Source organism: Phodopus roborovskii, unplaced genomic scaffold, assembly GCF_943737965.1.
Source record: "Phodopus roborovskii unplaced genomic scaffold, PHOROB, whole genome shotgun sequence".
NCBI classification, from domain to species: domain Eukaryota; kingdom Metazoa; phylum Chordata; class Mammalia; order Rodentia; family Cricetidae; genus Phodopus; species Phodopus roborovskii.
In genome coordinates, this window is record NW_026127074.1 from 78,135 (window position 1) to 100,217 (window position 22,083).

The 22,083-nt window shown below is 45.0% G+C and overlaps 1 protein-coding gene across 1 annotated transcript; it reads left to right on the plus strand.

Annotated features, from left to right (window-relative positions):
• Positions 1-8: 8 nt before the first annotated feature.
• On the plus strand, positions 9-13,727 carry LOC127214797 (ubiquitin-like modifier-activating enzyme 1 Y). Its single transcript, XM_051175054.1, has 7 exons — positions 9-23; positions 1,044-1,107; positions 1,178-1,410; positions 12,595-12,765; positions 13,073-13,174; positions 13,280-13,380; positions 13,548-13,727. Exons 1-7 carry the CDS (start codon positions 9-11, stop codon positions 13,681-13,683), a joined length of 822 nt encoding a protein of 273 aa, XP_051031011.1. The 3' UTR covers positions 13,684-13,727.
• Positions 13,728-22,083: the final 8,356 nt, after the last annotated feature.

The following is a 22,083-nucleotide window of genomic DNA, read 5'->3' on the forward strand; positions in this document are numbered from 1 at the left end:
AAGACAGGATGGATCCTGACAAAGTAAGGCAGCTTAAGGGCTCAATGGGGAAACCAAACTCTTGAGAGGCACAGGAAAGATCCAGTAGTTGACACTAACTGGATCCTAAAGTTTTTAGTGTAACTAAAAACAAGTTCTATGTATTTTGAAGTCTGCTTTTGAAGCCACCCAAGGAAAGTTCTTGAGGCAAGATAGGAATTGTGCAGGCTCTGACTGAATCTGGGCTGGAACATGAAAAGTGTGGCTGGACTGCGTATTTCAAGAGTTCCTTTCACATATGTGATCCTTTGAGTTTCATGGGGAGAGCTGGAACGGCAAACTGAAAAGTGCCGGATGGCACAATGAAACCTGGGAGCTATCTTAGAAAAGGAGATGCAGTCTTCTGTTTAAGGGAAATGGCTTGACTCTTAAGTGCTCTTTTAAGGTCAGGTGATGTCAGAGTTGAGAAAGGCAACAAGATTCATGAAATGTACACACACAGATCTCTCTCTCTCTGTCTCTGTCTCTCCACACACACACACACACGAAAGGGGGAACATGCACACACATGCACAGGCACACACAGATATCCACACCCACACACAGATGCAAACACAGGCAGGCACGCATAGGCAGACACACAGGAACACACACATGCGCGCACAGGCACGGCACACCAGCGCGCACACACACACCCAGGCACACACAGGCACGCGCACACACACACAAGTACACACACTCACAAAAACACAGGCACGCACACGAGCACAGGCACGCTCAAAGGTACTCACACGCACACCCAGGCACACACTGGCCCGCACACAGGTACACACGCGCACACGTACACACACGCACAGGTACGCACACCGGCACGCGCACACAGGTAATCGGCCTGCTCAGCGCGGCCCTGAGTCCTACTCCATCCAGGCCCTGAGTTGTACTCCGTGCACAAACTCACAGAAACCACCAACTACCTTCCTGTGCCCCTGAATCTAAGGTAGTGAGGTAAAAGTGGGCTCCTCAACCTGCTATAAATCCTCTCACTGGAACGTCCCTCCCTCCAGGCCGCCCGCTCCAACAAGCGGCCCGGGGTTCCTCCGACAGCCGCTGAAGCCTCCGCCACAGGCGGTTTGCGCCGCCCACCCAGCAGAACCCCCCTTGCCTGCCACGCTCTTCCCTACTTCCTCTTCCCCCGAAGACCCGGCCCCAGACGAGTACAGGCCCCACCTTCAGGTCCCCGGCCTGCTGCGATCCTGGAAACTGCCTCCACAGGAGGACAGACCTCCTCCTCAGCGAGGGAACAAGATGGCCCCTGCCCAGCCGGAAGCAGAGGCGGAAGCAGGAGCGCGAGACCACGCCCCGCCCACTCATGAATCATCTATGACGCAGGACGCGCGCAGCGCAGCGCAGCACTCAGGAAGGAATCCGCACGTGAGGGTCTACGCTCTAGCCTGTGGGGAATGTGAGCTCACTGATACAATCTACCTTCCATGCGGGGATGCTGATGCCTCCTCCTGGACAGGAAGCATGCATGGCATGAAATCACAGGAAAATCACCTGCTGGCAAAAATGCTCGCATACAGGCAGGTAGCACAACATGACAGCTAACCAGAACATGCCTTTAAATTTAAGCCCCTAGGCACTCGCCCGTGCTGTGGCACTTTGCTTCTCCACCCCCTGCAAGAGGTCCTTCGTGCTGAGCTAGCCACGGTGTTTGTCCCTCTTGACTGAAACAAAAATCATCCTCCATCCTCCAATGCCATCCTAAATAACACTTGCACCTTTAAAACTAGCAAAGCTGACAAAAATATAAACCCTCGATCACGCTGGGAGGGAATATTGCTACGCACACGAGGCCCGGCGCACAACGGAAGCCAAATTATGAAGGAAAAATCCATCGAAGCTGTATCTATGAAATTTCAGTACCATACTTGCATAACAAAGATCTGAAAACTGATAGCATCAGTTCACCCTTCAAATCTGAACTGGAGAAATATCACAGAGTCCCACTCTAAGACAAAGAATTACTACAAGACTTTAACATCTCCTGAGAGAAGGTGAATTAGTACTTTGTTGGGAGGAATATCTGACTAATGATCTCATACTCATACTTAGTGCTCAGCTCTAAAAACGAAACAAATTCGGGTAACATTCAACGTACATTTACAGTATGGGGAACTATCGAGACCACGAGTTTGGAGCCTGTCAGGGGGAAGGCCCTTGCCCCCAAGAGACGAGACCAGAACACTGGATGCAAGTGCAAGAGGTTGTTTATTGTTTACACGCAGGTACCTGTGGACGCTTCAGTCTTTCGGGGGACTGAGCGTGCTGAGGTTAAAACTCAGGCAGTTTATATAGGGTTGGTGTGGCCAGAAGAAGCAGCCTTACAGAAGCAGAAGCATGGCTACAGGGATTTCATTGTTTCATCTAAATGTAGCAGTTGTAGTTAACCAAAGGACAGTTGGTTATTCGGGTTGGGCACAAAGAATACAAAGAAGTCAGTTATGACTCTCTCAGCATCCCGGATACCGTCCTGCTGACCTTGCTTTGGTCCAAGCTGCAGACCACAGATACCTGGTTGGCGTTGGATGAGAGCAGCACCTGGTTCCCTCCTGTACTTTTCTCATAACTTGACCCTGGCAAATTAGCAAGAGCAGTTTAAACAGGCAATAAGCATAGTGGGGGTCTTTCAATAAAACTCCCTGTGAATTATTATGGAAGACAAACACACCGTACTGAAACTCAAATATGTTATTGCCTGAGTTCATAGTAAACATCACATATCGACCTTCTTCAGTGCATACTCACAACAGCTCCTTCCAAACACAGATAAAGGGAGAGGGTGAGATGGCTCAGGTGTAGAGGCACTTGCTGTCAAGCCTAACAATTTGAGTTCAATGCCGAGGAACTTCACAGCAGAATGAGAACCAACTCCCTCAAAATTTTCCTGACCTCCTCAATTCCATCACAGTGTGTGTGTGTGTGTGTGTGTGTGTGTGTGTGTGAATGTATATATGTTTATACTGTGTGAAGAGGTATCACTGTGATTGGTTTAATAAAGGTCTGAATAGTCAAAAATAAAGGAATTCTGGGCAGAGTAAGGAACTAAGGAGACACCAACCAGTAACACACTGAGAAAGTCAGACATATATTTCAGAGGAGAGGTAACTGAGGCATGTGATATAATAATAATTTCAGGTTAATTTAAGGTATAAGAGCGAGTTGGGAAAAAGCTTAGCCAAGGCCCAGGTTTCATGATTAATTATGAGTCTCTGTGTCAATTTGTGGGAGATGGTGACAAAAAGGAGAGTGGATTACACCTGTGTCTCCTGTTTCATCTGTGTGAGTTCAGATTTGAAGGGTCTTTTTCTCTTGGTGTCCTCCATCCCCTCAGGCTCTTGCCCACATTGCTGCCTCTTCTCACAAGGGGTTCCCTGGATGGGATGGAGAAGACTACTCACAGCTGAGGGATCCAAGAACAAACATAAACCACACTCTGTCTGTCTGTCTGACTGTCTTTCTGCCTGCCTGCCTTCCCGTCCCTCCCCTCTCTCTCTCTTTCTCTCTCTCTCTCTCTCTCTCTCTCTCTCTCTCTCTCTGACTACACAATGTCTCACTGTAGGCAATTGATCCCATCTGCAAAGCATTCCTGGGTCAGCCCTGAGGAAGAGAAATCCAAGAACCATGAGTGAACCCTGAGGTGGGGACTTCTAATGTCCTCTGAGAGGTGGAGCCTCCAAGAACAGGATTTTTAGGGGCAGAGTGTGGACTGAGGTGACTCAGGACAGGGCCCAATCTTGGCATCTTGAGGGAAGGGTTTGGAGCAGGGCTACAAACGCACATGTCCTCTGAACACTGAGGTCCCTATGTTCACTGACCTCTGATGTCACCCTGTCCTCTGATGGGTCTTGTCTCCAAGTCCAGTGACCTCTGATGTCCACTGTCTTCCCATGTCACCATGTCCATGGGCTTCTGTCCATGTCCCCTGACCTCTCATACCCCTCTGTAACTTACCTCTGATATCTACCAACGCTGGAGTTCTGTGTCTTCTCATGCTTTACCCTTTGGACACTTTTTGTGCTGACCTGAGCCCTAGAACTCGAGTATGTCTGTGATGCTCTCTCGTAACCACAGCCCCGGGTCCTCATCTGGCCTCCAGAGACATCAAGAAGGATACAATTAGAAGAACACTTACAGTCCCAGGTTCAGGAACACTCACCCTTGTTATCCACCTCATTATTGCCAGGCTAGGGATGGCCACCACCCAGTGCCAAGTAAATGCCAGGTGCTGATGTGTCATGTGATAAACTTCTCAGTCCCTCCATGCCTCAGAAGAGCCTCAGCGGGCACAGGACCCTGAAGAGTTCCAGGTGATAAGGGTCCAGCATGTCAAGACTCAGGTCACATGCATGTCTGTCCCACAGGGTGCCTTCCTCCAGCCCTCCAGAATTTCCTGTCCTCATGGACAGAGTAAGGACCTAAGGCTGGCCTCTTGCTTGGCAACCTGACCTGTGTGCTTGAGCCTCTGGCCTGCAAATTGAAGAACATTGCCAGAGGACAGCCACCCTTTTCTGCACCAAAGCACCTGGCGTGTGTTCCCGTATGGAATTTCTCTGTTGATGCCCAAGGCCTTCTACTAACTTCTAGACTTTCCTGAAGCCCCATGCCCTTTCACATATCTGTAGCTCTGCCAGGGCAGGGCTGCCTATCTTGTCCCCTGCCCACCTTTATTAAGGACAGCCTTTACAACAGTAAACATACTGGCCAGAGAGCATGGGTGACTGCCCTACTATGTGTAAGTATGGTTACTGTAACCCACTGAGTGCTAGCTGCAGGTCCTGTCACACACAGAAACTTCCCTCACACTAGTGTCAGACATACTGCCCAAGAAGAACAGTCAGCATGGGTTATTGCTGTGACAAAGGCCAAGGATGACACAGGATTACAGCTCTGCGCACCCTAAGTCTTCTCATGGAGAAAACTACCTAAAACACCAACCCCCTTATGTGTAAGGGCTGCGGAATCTAATATTCCTGAAGATGAAATAGGAAGATTGCTCTAAATATGAGCCTAGGCAAGGCTACACAGTGAGCCCTTGTTTCATACTTTATGAGACAGAGACAGACAGACAGACAGAGAGAGAGAGGGAGAGAGAGAACATAGATATGAAGGAAAATAAAACATCCATAGATGAATAAATCAAGGAGAGATCATAGAGAGTCAGATGTGTATCCTGTCCACTGCATGGGGTTCAGTGTAGTTATTGGAGAGTATGGTGTGTTTCAAATACCCTTAATGTAGTCAGCACCTCCAATATGCAGAGAGAGTCATCTTACACACAGAGACTGTTGAATTTGTTCCTGATAGTCCAGAATTATCTTCATTGTTTATACAGTTACAAGAAACAATGAGGAATAAGACCTATCTTATATATAAAACACACATCAGTGTTAGGCTATGGCATCCTACAATGCCATTGTCAGATTTCAAGGGTATTGACAGTGGCAAACAGTGCCATCTTGACATCTTTCACTCGGGGTCAGATACCCTGTAGGATGAGTGGCTCCTTCCTGTCCAGGAAGACAGAGAGGACTGTGTGAAGTACTATTGAATACAGGAGGACCCGAAGCTTTCCAGAGGCCTGTCTTGTGAATCGCTCATGAGATCCTCCCTAGTCTTATTAACTCCTCCTTTTAAGTACCAGGACCTAAGAAATGTTTTTTCTTAACCTTGTCCTCTGTTCTTCCAATATCTTTCCAGGTGGAAATGGAACCAGAGAGTTCCAGACACCCTGGACTGCGATTAAACAACCAGCAACCCCAGGACTTGGCAGCACTTAGCTTTCTCGGGTCGCCCTGGGATGGTCAGGGCCCCGGACCCAGGTCAGCAGGAATGCCTCATGATAACGCAAAGTCCTTATCCCCTGACTGCCATGCACAACTCCTCACTGTTTAAATAAGTAAAGGATTGGTGCATTATGCTCCCTGCTCCTGTCACCTGGCACAATGCACTCAGGCAGTCCTCTGGTCAGCCCAGGGTTCCATGAGTACCAGTCTGCACACAGGTGGGGCAATCCCTTTAAAAGAAAGACCTCTGCCCACTTAAGCTCTCTTTCTAGCTCCTGTCCCTCTGCTCTCTTCTCTTTCTGCTTTTCCAGCTCGATTCCTGCTCTCTCTTCTCACTGTTCCCCTGGGGCAGACAGGGCGTTTCCTATCTCCTTCTTATCTTCTGTCCTCTCTCTATCTCTGTATCTCTTTACCTCTTTTCTCTCTCCCTTCCCCCTCCCTCCAGTTTCTAATAAAACTTCACTTCTCACTTAATCTCTGTGTGCCTGGCACTTTTGTCCCCTGACTCAGTCACCCTCACCCATCATGGAACCTGCCATGGTCCCCATGCAGTGTCTCATCCTAACAGATCTACATGTTGTAAGACTGTCTCCTTCCAGCCCCAGGGCATAAGCAATCTGTCTCAACCTCCACCACATTCTGTACTTCCAACAGGTGCAGGAAATTATCTTTTCCAGGTGCCACTTCAACTTGCCTCCTTGTCTGGGGAGCATAGCAATACTAACTCTGTTGCATCATGGCATTAGGTTTCCACTGAGAGCTTTGGTGTGTGGGATGCCAGGCAGGCAGGCAGCGCTTCATTCCCATGCAATGGGAAGTGTTTTCTACTTTGTCTCTCCCAGACAGCAGCAGCTTCAGTGTCAGCATTTGGGTACCTCCCAAGTCTCCATCCCTAGCCATGCACAGGCTGGGGATCCCTGACTTCCCATGTATCCTTCCCTCTGTGGCAGGCGAGTGTAAGCTCATCCTGCCCAGACTATGAGGGAACATGTGGAGTTGGTCTTTAGGGCTTCCCTGTGGACTATGTGAGGGTCCAGGACACAGTGGACACGGACATCCTTTACCTCGAACCTATGGCTTGTGTTTCTGTCCCAATGACAACCCTCCTGTAGTGAAAGGGTATTTATGCTCTTTATTGGGATCTTAGGAGAGATGTGTCGATCATTACATGGTGACTGGGTTTTGCATCCTCCCTCTCCTGAATGATCACAGCAACCCCCTGAGCAGATGGGGGAAAGTCCTATTCTCAGGGTCTCAGGAGCCACCCCAGTGTTGCAGCTTTCCTGGCTGCCTCTCAACAGGTTTCTTCCTAAAAAATCTGTGCACAGGAAAGCAGAGTTGTGTTTGCAGCAAATGTGTCCTGGCTCACAGTGGAACCAGGCAGTCATGGCCTCCCATATCCTTTACTTGGTTGGGCAGAAGTTATATGTAGACCTTCCTCATGGAAATGCCCCTTTCTTAAACTTGGTTCACTTCCCCAAATCCTCTCTGTTCCAATTTTCATGCTTATGGACTACCACTTCAACAGAGTACATCTTTCTCTTCTCACATTATTAATAGTCTCCCAGGATTTTCTTTCCCAACCTCACAGTACTTTGATGTCAGTGTTTACCATTACTAATATTTAGGGAATTTTTTACTAACATGGCATTTGAACTACCTCTGAAGATGTTTGACTAAGGTTGACAGAATCAGAATATGGGGGTCTGGTTGTGGGTTAGAAAACTTAGACTTTATTGAGTGCAGCTTTCCTTCTCTTTCTAACAAGTGGGTGCTGATGTCTGAAAGCCAGTTTTGCTAAGACTGGTAACAAGGAGAGCACTACCCTGGGAGGTTTTTCCCTAATGGGCCTCTCTCTGTGTCTCTCTCAATGTCTCTCTCTCCTTCTGTCTCTCTCTGTCTGTCTCTGTCTCTCTGTCTCTCTGTCTCTCTCTGTCTCTCTCTCTTTCTCTGTTTCTCTCTGTCTCTCTCTTTCTCTGTCTCTGTCTGTCTCTGTCTCTCTCTGTGTGTGTATGTGTGTTGAGGGGGCATCTTCAGTTTGAAATGCAAATATCAGGGAACAAAGGGTCTCAGAGTTCCCAGATCAGAAGGACGAGTCCAGGGAGCAACAAGTGTTTATTTCAGAGATAAGAAAAGGCTGTTTTAAAGATAATTAGCTAATCCTAACTCAATTTTACATTCTGCCTGATTTAATGGGCACATATTTGTTCAAAAGGAAAAAGATGCTCACTGACACAATTCAGGGTTTCTTTTTTAAATTTTTTTAAATTATTTTATATAACAAAGTCCATTTAAATGAAATCAAACACTTATAGACAATATTTGGGAATTTTGGCGTTGTTCTTTCCAAACTACTTCCTGCTGGTAAGGGGCGCTGTCTTGGGGGATTCGAAGAAGATTCAGATATCCTGGCTCTAGTCTGTAGGGCTGCTTTGTCCAGCTGTTTTGAATGTAGGATCACCTTGTACTCTGTTTCAGGCTGTCTGGCATGATCAAACCACATTAGTCTGGAAGGAATCCCCAGCTTTTCATTTTCTGTGGAAACAAAAATAGAAAACCTTTTCCCAGTAACTTGTCCTTGAACTTAAATTTTGGAGTCAAAGCACTTTTTTAAATTTAATTTATTATTTTACATGTCGATCCAAGTTCCCTCTCCCTCCCTCCTTACTTCCCTCCATCCATCCCTTTTACCCTCTCTGCTCTCTCAGATGCACTTTAACCACCCTCTCCTCCCATCTTCCCACCCCAATTCCATATGTAGGGGAATGCCATCCAGTTGGGGTCATGTAGATCTGACAGGTCATGTGAAGTAGGGACTAGGGCTTCTCTCCTATCTCTAGATTAAGGCCTATAATTCACATCACCAGAGGAACTAGGATACAAGGATACAAGGTGTATTCTAAGAAATTCGTATAAAGTCCCTCACAGAAATGGGAAGGGGCAAGTCCCCCAGAGCACAGGGGAAGTGGGGGGGGGACAGTGAATGGAGAGAGAAGCAGGAAAAAACAAGGGGGGAGGAAAGGAAACCATGTGTGACCAAGAAGATTGAGCCTGATTAGGAATAGAAGACAGGAAAGAGAGAGAGAGACAGAGACAGAGAGAGAAAGAGAGAGAGAACATAAAAGAATGAGCCAGTATTGGTTTGAAGATAAAATTGAACACAAAGAAAGGTCTAGAGAACTACAAGACTACTCCCAACTAACAATTTGAGCTTCCATGGAAAGGCTGTCATAAATGCCCTTCCCGGAGAGTGAGATCAACAACTAACTTTTCCATGGAGGCCTCAACTAATGCCTGTTGGAAACAGGATCAAACACCCATACATAAACACTGAGTCGAACTAGAACCCAGATGCAGATGGAGAAGACAGACCAGGCTGCAGAAACACATAGAGACAGCTTACCTGAACAATGAGGAGCTAAGGGCCACTAGACTGACAGCTGGGAAGCCAGCATGGGAATGACTCAGAGACCCCCGAATATGGGTCTCAGCCAGAAGGACTGAGCAGTCTAAGGGACCTCAGACAATGGAGCCAGGATGTATCCCTGGTGCAAAAAATGACTTTGAGAACAATGCAGTGGTTTTAATGTACTGTTTCTAGAAATAAAATACAAGAACTAGCATAGTTGGTATTTACACCATAGGTTTATCCTGTGTCATTTTACTGAAATCTCATGCACCTTGGTCCAGTTCTCTCCATAATAAAAACAGAACATGTGCATATCTGACTGTTTCTCTATGATCTGTTCTGTAGGCCACTTTTGCACTATTATTCTGGAAGTTTCTCTCAGATACTGTAGTTCATGCTCAGGTTTTGGCCTTTAGGTAGGCCATGAAAATGTTCAGAGCAGAAAATATCAGAAAATTGAGGTGGGGACAGCAGCTAAACCAGAGCAGCATCTCTCAAAATGTTCAAGAGTTTAGCGACCAATTCCAGTGCTTACTTATTGATTAGTGGGCAGAGTGGTACACATTCTGGAGAAGAAGGCAGAAAATTCTAGGGAGAGCACTGCTTGAGATTGAAGCCAGAAGAACTACAAAGCTTCCCTTGCATGGGGGTCCATAAAGGAGGGGGAGGAACATAATTTGTAAGCAGTTCTCTATGTGAGGAAGAGGAAGTCTAGACAGTCAAAGTAATCATGAGATCACTGTCCTGTATGTACAAGTCTTTGTGTGAAAGTTTTGTAGCCACAGAGTATCTAGGTGATGAGGGTCTAGGAATGTCACAGAAATGATACCACCGAACAGACTTCACCAATTTGAAAAGTGGGTACCTCTGAGTGAGGATGGACACACTGGCAGGATCAGATGTCAGATTTATGGAGAGGTAGGGATATGGTGCATTTACATATGGAAAACCTGGGTAAGGTGGGGACAGAGGAAATGTGTCACCTTGGCCCTGGTGATAGGAGGGCATTGTTGCTGAGACATTAGGCAGGGTGAGGATGAGGGTAGGAACCTCCTGGTTCTGGAATGTGGACAGTTCTTAGCTAACTAACACTTTGCATAAATTTCACAGAAAGGTTAAATAACAAAAGTGATGATGGAGAATGCATGCAGACTAAGTATCTTCCAGAGAAAGATACTTAGTATTCATTGGGATGGATAGATATATTTGCACTCAGTTGAGTTAGAAAGCTGTTGTTAAAAAGCTGATGGAACCTTAATTGTGTAATTGGCATTAAAACAGTACTGTAACACAGGCATAAAACCCAATCACTGGCTAGTAGTGGTGCACGCCTTTAATGCCAGCACTCAGGAGGCAGAGACTGGTGGGTTCTGTAACTTCAGGGCCAGCCCAGTTTACAGAGCACATTCCAGGACAGCCAGGGCTACTCAGAGAAAACATGTCATACAAAACAAAAACAAACAAACAAAATCCCAACCCTTAAAAATATGTTAGTGTCACTGTATCAATGAAATCTACACAACAATCTTTTAATTAATTTACACAAAACAGTGCCTATAATTTAGTGCTTACACTAGATAGTTTTCAAAATCGACTAAAGCTCAAAGGTTTTAAGACCATATGAAGAACTTATTTGTTTCAAGGTGCTCATTAAACCCCATGACTGTCTAAATAATACTCCATGTTGCATTGTACTTAGTGTAAATGATGATACAGTTGAGGCTCTGTGAATGTTATTTTCCTCCAACCTATGTTTTACAGGTGTGGCAAGCTTACTCAGTCATTAAGAAGTGTGTGAACAAGATCACTTAGTGCAACATAAATTATAATGAGAACATTTGGGGGGTGGTTAAGATGATAGGTTGTGGGTATAAAACTTCAGAAAACTGGTGTTAACAATAAGTTTATATAGTCCCTTGAGGGTTCCAGAGGAAAGTATTGTAGTGGCTGCTGTGTGGTCTTCAGTTTCATTTTAAGCTTGTTTATAATAACCAAAAGTAGGCATGTACAGCGGTTCCTCAGATTAATATCTGCCAATTTAGTTGATGGCTAATTCATTCGCCTCTGTATTACTCCAGTCACTCTGTGTACATGACTCTTAAGTTACATATATGGCTTGTTGCTATACCTATTTCATTTCTGATGCTTAACCAGACCCTCAAAATGTAGCTTTCGTCTGTAAAACTTTTGTACAAAACCTTTTATTTTAATAAAACAGCTTGACTTTAAAGACACACAATATTCAAATATAGGAGTGTTATTCAGAGAGTTGACACCAAAAAATATATTTAGGCATTTCAGTGTGTGTGTGTGATATACTTGATCTTAATATATATAATTTTGCACTGTACATATTGATTTAAATGTTTTCATATATCATGAGACATAAAAGTAGCAAATAATGCCATCATATTTATGTGGAAAGTTTCTAAGGAGAGATGTTAGGCAATACATTTTATATAATGGTTTTCAAGGCTGTGTAGGTGGACTTCCTCCTGATTTTCCTGTTTAACCTATATACCCATAAAACTTCATGGTTTCATATAGTTAGGACCTATGCACCTACAACCAGTTGGAGGGGCGACTGGATACTCAAGTGAAGGTCCAATGACCTTGTCTATGTCCTCCTTATTTGAAAAAATATTAGTATTTAACAAGTCCAGCAGGCAGTGATGGCACTCTGAAGATAGACATCGTTGAGTCAGAAGGCATTCTGTCACCTAACCTTAACAAGAGAAGGCTGAAGACCTTTACACAAAAGAAGTGATTAAAGAAACTACTGTTACCTGTGTACCTACTGCAAAAACCATTAGGTATTATAAGTTCTAAGGTCAACCTTATAGAAAACATAACCTACTTTTTTCCTATCTTCAAAACCAAGCATGTGCTGTACAACAGGGTTTTCCCTCTAGCAAAATATACATATTTATATTGGAGCATTGAACCAAGTTGTACTATTAATTTTTGTTTTCAGTGTTACATTTCCTTAGAGGAGTAGGATACAAATGTTAGCTTTCATGGTTATTCCTTTCACTGCCAACCCTCCCTCCCCCCCCCCTTGTAGGTTTTGGTTTTTAGTTTCATTTGTTTTTGTTTTGATTTTTAGTTTCTTATATTAGTCCATCATAAAAATTACTTACATTACAGGTACATTGTTGTACCTCAATGTGTAGTGATTGAAGTAGTGATGCATTTTTACAAGTGTAGAAACACGGCATCTAACAGTCACTAAATTAGAGTGGTTTTGGTCGCCATTGCATAGGTCTACATGGTTCTGGCATGGTTATTACTTTGGGGCTGGGCTAAGGGAGGTGCTGGAGGAGGAGAGATGAATATTTTGCTACAAAGTTTAAGTAACAAATCATCCCAACCATTGCAACCACCACAGCAGCTGTAGTCGGGCTTGTGTGTTTGGAGCTGTACAAGGTGGTTCAGGGACACCAACAACTGGAGTCTTACAAAAACAGTTTTATCAACTTGGCTTTGCCTTTCTTTAGCTTTTCTGCACCCCTGGCTCCAACCTGTCACCAGGTATGGTGCCAAAAAGTATAGGTAATGTTGGTGTTGCCGTTTAGAAGAGCTGGCAGCATGGGTTCATTGTGAGTCCTGTCTGTCTTCACTAAATCAAACATTTAATGCTGAGGTTGGGGGAAGGAGACAGCTGGGTCTTTGTGGTGGGTGTCCTTTTCGTTGCAAACATTCCAGCTGCTGACTGACTGATCATGCTCAGTTCAGGCCACAGGAGTGTTGTTGACAAAAGGGCTGTGGTTAATACGTGCTAAGAAGAACATTTGGGGTGGGGGTAGCCCCCTCTCTTAGCACTTGTCTTGTCCTCCAGTACTATGATCAGGAGTGGACATTGTGGGATCGCTTTGACGTACAGGCACTACAACCTGGCGGCAAGGAGATGACCCTCAAGCAGTTTCTAGACTACTTTAAGGTAGGGAACTTTCCTCCTGGAACTCCCTGTGTGTGGGGAGTTGTTCATTTGCTTTAGCACTGTCCATCTCACAGTCACCACCCGCTTCCGTCTGAACCCCTGCAGACAAAGCACAGGCTGGAGATCACCATGCTGTCCCACGGTGTGTCCATGCTCTATTCCTTCTTTATGCCACCCCCCAAGCTCAAGGAACGGTTGGATCAGCCGTGAGTTAGCCTCTCTGGGCTGGTGGGAGTGGAAGCCTCCTGGGGGATTCTCGGCATCCCACTGAGTGTGCTACTCACACAGTTCACTTTCTTTCGCTGTAATGTGCCTCCTCCCTTCCCTTCATATTTGCTGTCTTCCCTCTTAACTCTGTGTTCCCTGGCTTCAGGATGACAGGGATTGTGAGCCGTGTGTCAAAGCGAAACCTGGGCCATCATGTGAGGACCCTTGTGTTTGAGCTGTGCTGCAACAACGAGAGTGGAGAGGACGTCGATGTTCCCTATGTACGATACATCATCCGCTGACCTCTTACTGACTCTTGTCTTTCAGTTCTGTTAGCCTGTGTCAGAACCCTGCTAAGGTGTGAAGACACCTGAGTCCAGACTTGCTTGTTTCTAGAATTTTTCATACTGCTTTTCACATGGTTTGGCACTGGAATTCACAGTAATAAAATTTTCAGTCTATAAGCAGTGTGTCTTCCTCTCCTGTCAAGGGTGGGAATGCTGTAATCCCGGTGAGGAAGTGGAAGCCTTAATCTAAGATGAGTAGGTTACAGGGACAAAAGTCCAGCAGCGCAGAAGCAGCATGCACGGTTTCCAGTATTCAAATACAATACCGAAGATGAAACGTCCACTCCTGTCATACACTTGTGTTATGCCGACTTTCCCATTGTTGTGTCTGCTTAGGGAGAAGTCACTGTGGTGGCTGCCTGTCCACAGTGAGGTCAGCCCTTTCTTTCTCCAGCCTCGCATCTGTCATAGTGATGTTCAGACGAAGCACAGACCCCAGTTCCGGCTGCTGTGGGTTGGGATCCTCTGTCTTACCTTCATCCTGTCCCTTGATTGTTTGTCCCCTGCCAATTGCTCATCTGAAATAAGGGGATGAAAGGTGGTTATTAGGGATAAAGCCTGAAAGTTGATTGCTACTTCACGTGTGTAGTATTATTGAGTATGTATCTACCTGCCTGTGTGTTTTTTTTGGATTTGCTATTTGCGCTAATCTACCTCTTTCAGTTGGGACAGCTCTTTACATTTAGGAGAATTGTCAGGTCTCGGATGCCCTCCCTGTAACACCCATTCACGCCCCTGAACCCGGGCACATAACCTTTTTGCTGCTTGAGTCAGAACTGTATTTGCGTGCATTTTGACATTAATCTCTCTGTGACTTGAGGGTTTCTTGAGTTGAAAAATGTTTGATGCTTTGCTAGTCGCCACTTTTGTGAAAAGTGTTCATTCCTGAGACGACGTGATTTCAGGTACCTTGTTTCCTCATGTGTATATTGCATTCCTGTTTCTTCTGCAGTGCCGGCGTCCTGTGTCTGAATGACTGTTGTCTGTATTTGACTTGGAACGTGCTATGAAGAGTTACATTGATTGAAAGACAGCATTGCGCAGTATAGTTATGTGGTTGGCAGGTGTAGCCTCTTGGAGCATCTTTTCTAAGCCCTTGGAGGTCTGAAGTAATTCTGGAGAAAATACCTTTGTGAATAAGTCAAGGGTCACTTTTCCTCTGACAGCGTTGAATACTCTTTGTCCAGTAGTGTCTGCATTTTTCATTTTTAATTAAAATGTCTCCCTATGATACATTTTGGTCTTTTCCCACCCCCACCCCCACCCCTCCGAAACTCTTCCTCAGCCCGTAACTTCTCAAACAGTTACTGCCTTGTGAGATAATAGTATTTTTTTTCATTTCCTTACCCCTTCCATTGCCTCCCCCTTAATATTCCAATAAATTCCTCCTTGCCCTTTGAAGTTCATGGCTGCTTTTCCTCCCATTAAATTCTATTATATACACACACGCGTGTGTATCTACATTTATTTCCTAAAAAGGAAGTGCTTGCTCACTGTAATGTCATTTGCATGTATGTCTCCTGGGCTGCACCATTTAGTATTGGATAAACAAATCGGTGTGCTTCTCCCTGGGGTGGTCCGTCTCCCCCATTCCCAAGGGGCATGTAGATCCTCTAGGGCTAAGGACTCTTCCAGTCCACATTAGTGTGGTTGTTATTCCTGTTCATCCTTGTTGCGCTCATGTTTAGGCACTCTGATTGGTAAGCTTTTGCCATTCCAAGCAGGACACATTGTCACAGCAGACCTCTGTCTCTTGGGAATCTTTCTTCCCCCCCTCTTTTGTAGTGGTTTTGAGCCTAGGTACAGGATTTGTGTTTGTAGTTACGTCCATTGGCCCCAGGCTCCACAACTGTTTGCATTCTGATTGGGTGTCCTTTTTAGTAAGGTCTCTTACCTGTTGCAGCGGGCTTTCTGTGATCAACTTCTCTGTGGGTTTAGGGATTATGCTGTAGGCATTATTCGGGTTTGGAAAAGTGGTGGCTGAACATTCCTCTCAGAGATCTGTGACTTCCTTAGATCTTGGTCTCATTAGCTAGGTTTCCGGACCTGGCGTTTTAAACCTAATGGGACCAGAAGGAACTTTTTGGTCATGTCTATTTTGACTTCCAAATGTCTTCTGTATTTCCATGTGCACACATTTCCCTGGATTTGGGGAGTTTGGGGATATGATTCCACTGAACATGTTTGTTTCTTCTCCTGTGCTTGTTATCTCCTGGTTCTAGTACTTGGATAATTTTGTTAAATTAGAAACAATCTTATTTTACCTGTCAATCCCAGTTCCTTCTCTGTCCCATCCTCCCATGTCCCCCCGATGACCCATTCTCTTTCTGCTTCCATGGGCGACCCAGAGAAAACTCTCTGATCTTAGACACAAGGGAGAGGGTCTAGGCCCTGCCCCAAATGATGTACCACATGGATTCTTAAATGTTCTTTCATTGTATCCCAGAGTAGTTGAAAGTTGTGGTAATACTTGCTGTTTTTTCCATTTGGTATCTTCAGCCCATCTCCACTCCCTGATAATTCATTTCTTTCTGGTTGATTTAGCTGACTGATGATGCTTGCCCTGAGTGTTTGACTTCTTGACCTGTTCTTCTATTCTATGGTTTCCTTCTTTCTCCTTTGTTTTCTTTTCCTCCAGGAGCTGAACTTTTATGGGATTCTTGAATGGTTTTCTACTCGGCTTTTCTTTCTTGTTATTTTGTTGGGTTTTTATATATATATATATATATATATATATATATATATATATATATATACACATTTTTACTGTGCAGATCTGTTTTGGCGAATCGTCTGTGTGTCATGGATCATTTTAGAAAGTAACTTTAACTCTTTGTCGTTTCAAACATTTCGTTATGATTAAGTTGACTAATGAAGTCTTTCAGACTTTTAGAGGAGTCATCTTGTATGTCTAGTCACATATATGTGTTTTTTAAGTTATAAGATGAATACAACTGTCCTCTGAGTATCCTACTTTTGTATCGCTGCACTGGGGGCTGTTGTAAGCTTTTCTTCAAGTCACTGTACACAGAAGAACCAGGACTGAGGATAGGTGCAACAAAAGAAAACAGGCCAGATACTTCATTATACCACACAAACATGACCTATACCCTCAGTACTGTAGCAAAGAAAGGAACTAGTGTGCAAGGATAACAGGCGAGGAATTTCAGAATTATTAAGCCAAGATTATAATAGCAAAACAATAAGCAATATTAATGCAATAACAGAGAACTAGAGAGGAACTAAAGTAAAACACACACACACTCATACACACACACACTAAGGGATGGGATTGAGACAAACCTTAATTCTAACACTGGGTGGCAGAGGCAGGGAGATCTCTGAGTTCACTGGTCTACATAGTTCTAGAACTCCCAGTGCAACATAGAGAAACTGTTGTCTTAAGAACAAAGAAAAATACACAGAGCATTAGTTATTACTAAAAAATAAAATAAAGGAAACACTGGTTGTCAGGATGCCTCAGCTAAAACAGCATGAGAGGAAACTGTTGTTGCAGACAACCTACAAGAAAACACGCGCAGACACAAACACGCACACAGGAACGTACACATGCAAGTGTGGACGCACACACCAGGGTCTTCTCTCCCTGACCCCATATTGGACACAAAGCACTTTTTTCACCACGGCGGGATCCTTTAATACCCTGGGAAGAGAAGTTAAAGTGTCTAATTTCTGACTGGGGCTGCAAACAGCAGCAGAAGAGCTTGCAGATCTTATTTGTAAGAAAAGAAACAAGGTCTGTGTTAGAATGGGCTAGGACGTTTGGTGTATTTTCATTGGGGATGTTAATTAGGGGAGCCAAAGAGGGCCTGTGATTGTTGAAGGAAAATACTTTGACTTGGTAGTCAGCTCAGGAGGAGAATGTGGCCAACTCTAGGAAGAGTTGGTAGCTAGGAATGTAATCTAAATGATTTAACCAGGCAGAGGAATTGGGGATAGAGGGTCCAGCAGAAAGTCAAGGCCCTGCCTGCCAGAGCCCCAAGCTCCAGTGGGCTCCCTTCATTCCCATCTGTTTGGTTTATGTCTGAGTACTGGGGTTTGGGGAAGTGGCTGCTGTTCCCTCTGGCTGCCTCCAGTTAACATTGGAGCATTGCTGTTAGGGACCCGAGGAAGCTGAGTTGTTGGTCAAGGCCTGGAAGCAGAGGTTGTGTCTGTCAATGACCAGGTTGTATGGGAACATCTGAAGCTAGGGAAGTCTGTGAGGCTGGGTCAGGATGTCAGGAATTAGATTCCCTGGGAAAAGCTGAGGCTGGCTCTGGGTTGCTGAAGCAGTCTCATGATTTGAAATCAGTTGTGCAGATAGAAGAGGGACAGGGGTGAAGTTTAGCATTTTAGGGAGAAAATTTATTCTTTCTTTCTTTCTTTCATCTTGGATGTGCATGAGAAATAGTTTCTTATTGCTAGGGCTTGGGAAGAGGAGTCCCAAGACCAGGGAAAGAGGGAGAAACCCCAACCTAAGGAATAGGCAGTAAGAAGGAAAGCTCAGTGTGTTGGTTGATGGAAATGTGTTTGGAGTTCTGGAGAAGAGCTAACCACATGCTGGAGTGGGCTATTGTCCCCACAGAACCTAGGTTTGATGGCTACTTGCCTTTGTCTTGCCACTTCCCTACAAGTGTATGCTTTTTTAAGGTGTCCTCCTATGATCCGCAACTAATCATCTTTTGAGTTACTCTTCAACTAGTTGCCCCATTGTATGGATTGTATATGGTCCAAAACTTAGTTTTCATACAAAACACACAACACAAAGGCTAACAAGCGGGAAATGGCCGTGAAGGGGGAAACACAATAAATAGGAAAAATGGCTAGGGCTGTGGCTTTTTTCCTAAACTGTTTCCACACCAGTGTGAAGACTAGTTCAGATCTCTAGGATCCACAAATGCCAGCTTCCTGATTCCAGCACCTGGATGTTGGATATGGGGCACCTTGGGGACAAGCTGGATAGCTGAGCACTCTGAGTCTGCCAGGTCCATGTGGAATACCCTGTCCCACGTTAAAAGTGAATCTTAAGTGATGAAAATACCCAGTGTCAGTCTTGTGGAGTTTTCCCTCGAGCACGTTTACAGTGCTTTACTTTGTTTACCTTGGTTTCAAATTTAGAATTTTACTTTCTCCAAAATTGTGATCGGAAGTTTTGTTGGGTGTAATAGTCTGAACCGGCACCGCTGGTCTCCTAACAGTCTGAAGCATCTGAAGCACATCTGTCTGGCTTTTAGGATCTCCATTGAGAGATCTGGTGTAACCCTAATAGACCTGCCTTTAAGTGTTATTTGCTGTTTTCTCCTGGCAGGTTGTACTATTCTTCTAAAAAACATCATGTTTTCCATATCCCTTAATATGATTAAATGTTTTAAGAATTTACAGGTGAAAAGCATATTATCCCAAGAACACACATACATTGATGTCCAAGCACTTTGGTAATTTTTTCAGTTAGTTCTCTGGCCCATAGACTGCACCCACTACCTGCAAAAAAACAAACAAACAAACAAAAAACAACAACAACAACAACAAAAACAATCACTTTATCTCAAAAGTTAATCTGATTTAAAAAAAAAAATCTTAAAAGATTTATAAGTCTGGAATCCAGTTGCAGAGAGGGAGGACTAAATAGCAAAGGGGTCAAGACCAGGCTACAGAAGCCCACAGAAATAGTTGACCTGAACAAGGGGGAGCTCATGGATTCCAGTCTGAAAGCTGGGAAACAACCAGCATAGCACCAACCCAGACACCCAGAAAATGGGTACTGGGCAGTCTACGTGGCCTCTGGTAGCGGGTTAGTATTTATCCCTGGTGTAGGAATGGACTTTGGGAGCCCATTCCACATAGAAGCCTCAGCCTAGACACATGTGGGAGGGCCAGGCCGTGCTCCAAATAATATGACAGACTTGAAGATTCACCATGGAAGGCCTCACCCTCCTTGGGGAGCACAATGGTAATGGGATGGGGGTTGATGGGAAAACTGGGGTGGATGGGAGTGCCCAGAACCTGGAATTGACATGTAAAGCAAGCTTTTTCAAAGTTAAATTAGACAAAATTATCAAAAGAAGTCATAAGTCTAAGGTTTTCTATATGAAAAACAGTCATCTCTACTTTAAATCCTCAGGATGCATACCCAATCAGCAACACTTTTCTTTATCATTATCATTATTAAATCTTATAAGGAGATGAGGGAAGAAATAGGTACAAGGAATTAATCATAGCCTTTAGTCACCTAACCATCTATCACGGAAAAGAAGGATCAGGATAAACAAATAGGCCGAATAGATGTTTATTCAGGGAGAAATAACTTACAACCTAGACAGATGAACACCAGGAAATTCAACCCGATCCTCTCCTGTCCGAGTCAGGCCAGAAAGAGACCACCTTTCCTGGCCCCCTCCGACCTCCTTCCACAGGTCACTCCGCCCATGGCTCCACCCCCAATGGGCGTGGCCAGTTCCACAGAACTATCTCCCTACAACCATCCTAGTTAGAATTGGTGCATTAGCCAACTTGGCCTAACTGTGATTGTTACTGTCCTTGACCAAAATGAGTCTTTCAATTCACTATTAAAATGGTGCCTTTAAATTGTTTCCAAGATTTTTTTTTTTTACCTAGCAGCTATTAACGAAGTAATGACTTAACCTATCCTTTAGTCATTACTTAAGCTTTGTTTCAGCTGTGCACAGATGGATGCTGGCTGAAAGAGTGTAAAAGCATGGCATATGACTGCTTCGTGCTAGCACCCTTGGGTGTGGGCTCAGATTAAGATTCCCTTCCTTTCAGGTGAATGAAGGAGAGAGGCTGGTGGTTCCCTCTTTCCAAAGTGCTGCTTCTCATCTTCTCATGACCCCTGGAAACATGCATGGCTTCCATCAGAGATAAAATCAAACAAACAAACAAACAAACAAACACTCCTTTAAAGGTAACTAGCTATCTTTATTTAATTTTATATTCTACATTATTAAAGTTGAGGGCACATTTTTGTTCAAAATGAAGCAAAGAAAGCTCCCTGTCACAATTGAGGAGATTTAAAGTTCGTTTTTGTGGAATACACAACAAGAACAAGGATATTGGTATCTACAACATAGTTTTACCCTTCCTATTTTCTGTTTTCTGGCCATCAGGTCTTCTCACTGCTGTGGGATTATGAGCTCCAGAGTGTTCTGTGGGCCTTTCTCACTGGGGTCCTGTATGCCTGTCCCATCTGAGCCAGGGGAAAAGTGTAAACCTTGTTAGGAATAGATGGACACAGGGACCATTTACGATGGTGGGTGACTGCACTTGTAGTCTGTGCTGTGGCTGCAGTACACTGACCCAAGGCCTACATTGGGCAAGGCCTGCCTTGGTAACATACAGTCAGCCCTGGGGTGCACTGCATGGGTCCCCTTGACCACTTTGAACCTGTGCAGGTACCATGCTCTAGCCTGTGTGAACGCCCACAGGACAGGGCTGACCTTTGATCCTGCTTTCCTGCTCAGAGTCACACCTGTCTCCAGGGTAAAGTAAAGCCTGTAGGGACCTCCTTCCAGGACCCATTGAAGTTCTTGTGTTACAGTTATAGGATAAAACTGCAGGGGGGTGTGGTCCTGTGTGGGGGTTCCCAAGGTAAGGGACCACCTAGGAGAGCATAGCAGGTTCATAGCAGGAGAGGGTGACCGTGGTGAGGGAAATACATGCCAGGCAGATGGAGCTTGAATGAGGAGTTTATTTAGAAAGGGGAGTGAGGGGGAAGGGAAGAGACATAGAGGCAGCAGGAACTGAAAACAAGAGATAGAGAAAGAGAGAGAGGGAAGGAGTGGGAGAGAGACAGAGACAGAGGGAGAGAAAGACACACAGAGAGAGGCAGGCAGAGAGAGAGAGACAGGGAGAAAGAGAGAAGAGCTTGAAAGAGTAAAGAGAGCAAAGAAAGCAAAAGCAAAAGAGTAAGCAAAAGAAAGTGGGCAGGGGCCCGACTTTTAAAGGGGTCCTTTACACCTGCCTGCAGACTGTACTCATGAAACCCTGGGCTGTCCAGGACTCTGCCTGAGTGCATTCTGCCAGGTGACAGGGCAGGCCAGCCTAATGCCCGAATCCTTACACCCACTCTTGTCCCTTCCAAGGTTGGCAAGTGTCACATTCTGATCATCAGCCACCTAATGTAACATGGCTGTCCTTGAACTCATCACCCACCTTGCTCAGCTTCCCAAGTGCTGGGGTGATAGGTGTGTGCCACCAGGCCTGGACTGTGATGTGCTGAGGACAAGATTCAGGGACTCTGGGCATACTAGGTGGATGTTCCACCCACTGAACCACAGCTAGCCAGGTGCCATAGCTCCACATAAACAGAGTGTCCTGTGGCTTCCCTTGAAACCCAGT

What these genes read in the sequence shown, in the direction of transcription:
- LOC127214797 (XM_051175054.1), top strand. An exon ending in TGAAGCCTCCGCCACAGGCG is followed by an intron (nt 1,108 to 1,177) that starts GTTTGCGCCGCC and finishes CTTCCCCCGAAG; the next exon opens with ACCCGGCCCCAGACGAGTAC. An exon ending in ACTCAGGAAGGAATCCGCAC is followed by an intron (nt 1,411 to 12,594) that starts GTGAGGGTCTAC and finishes TTTAAGTAACAA; the next exon opens with ATCATCCCAACCATTGCAAC.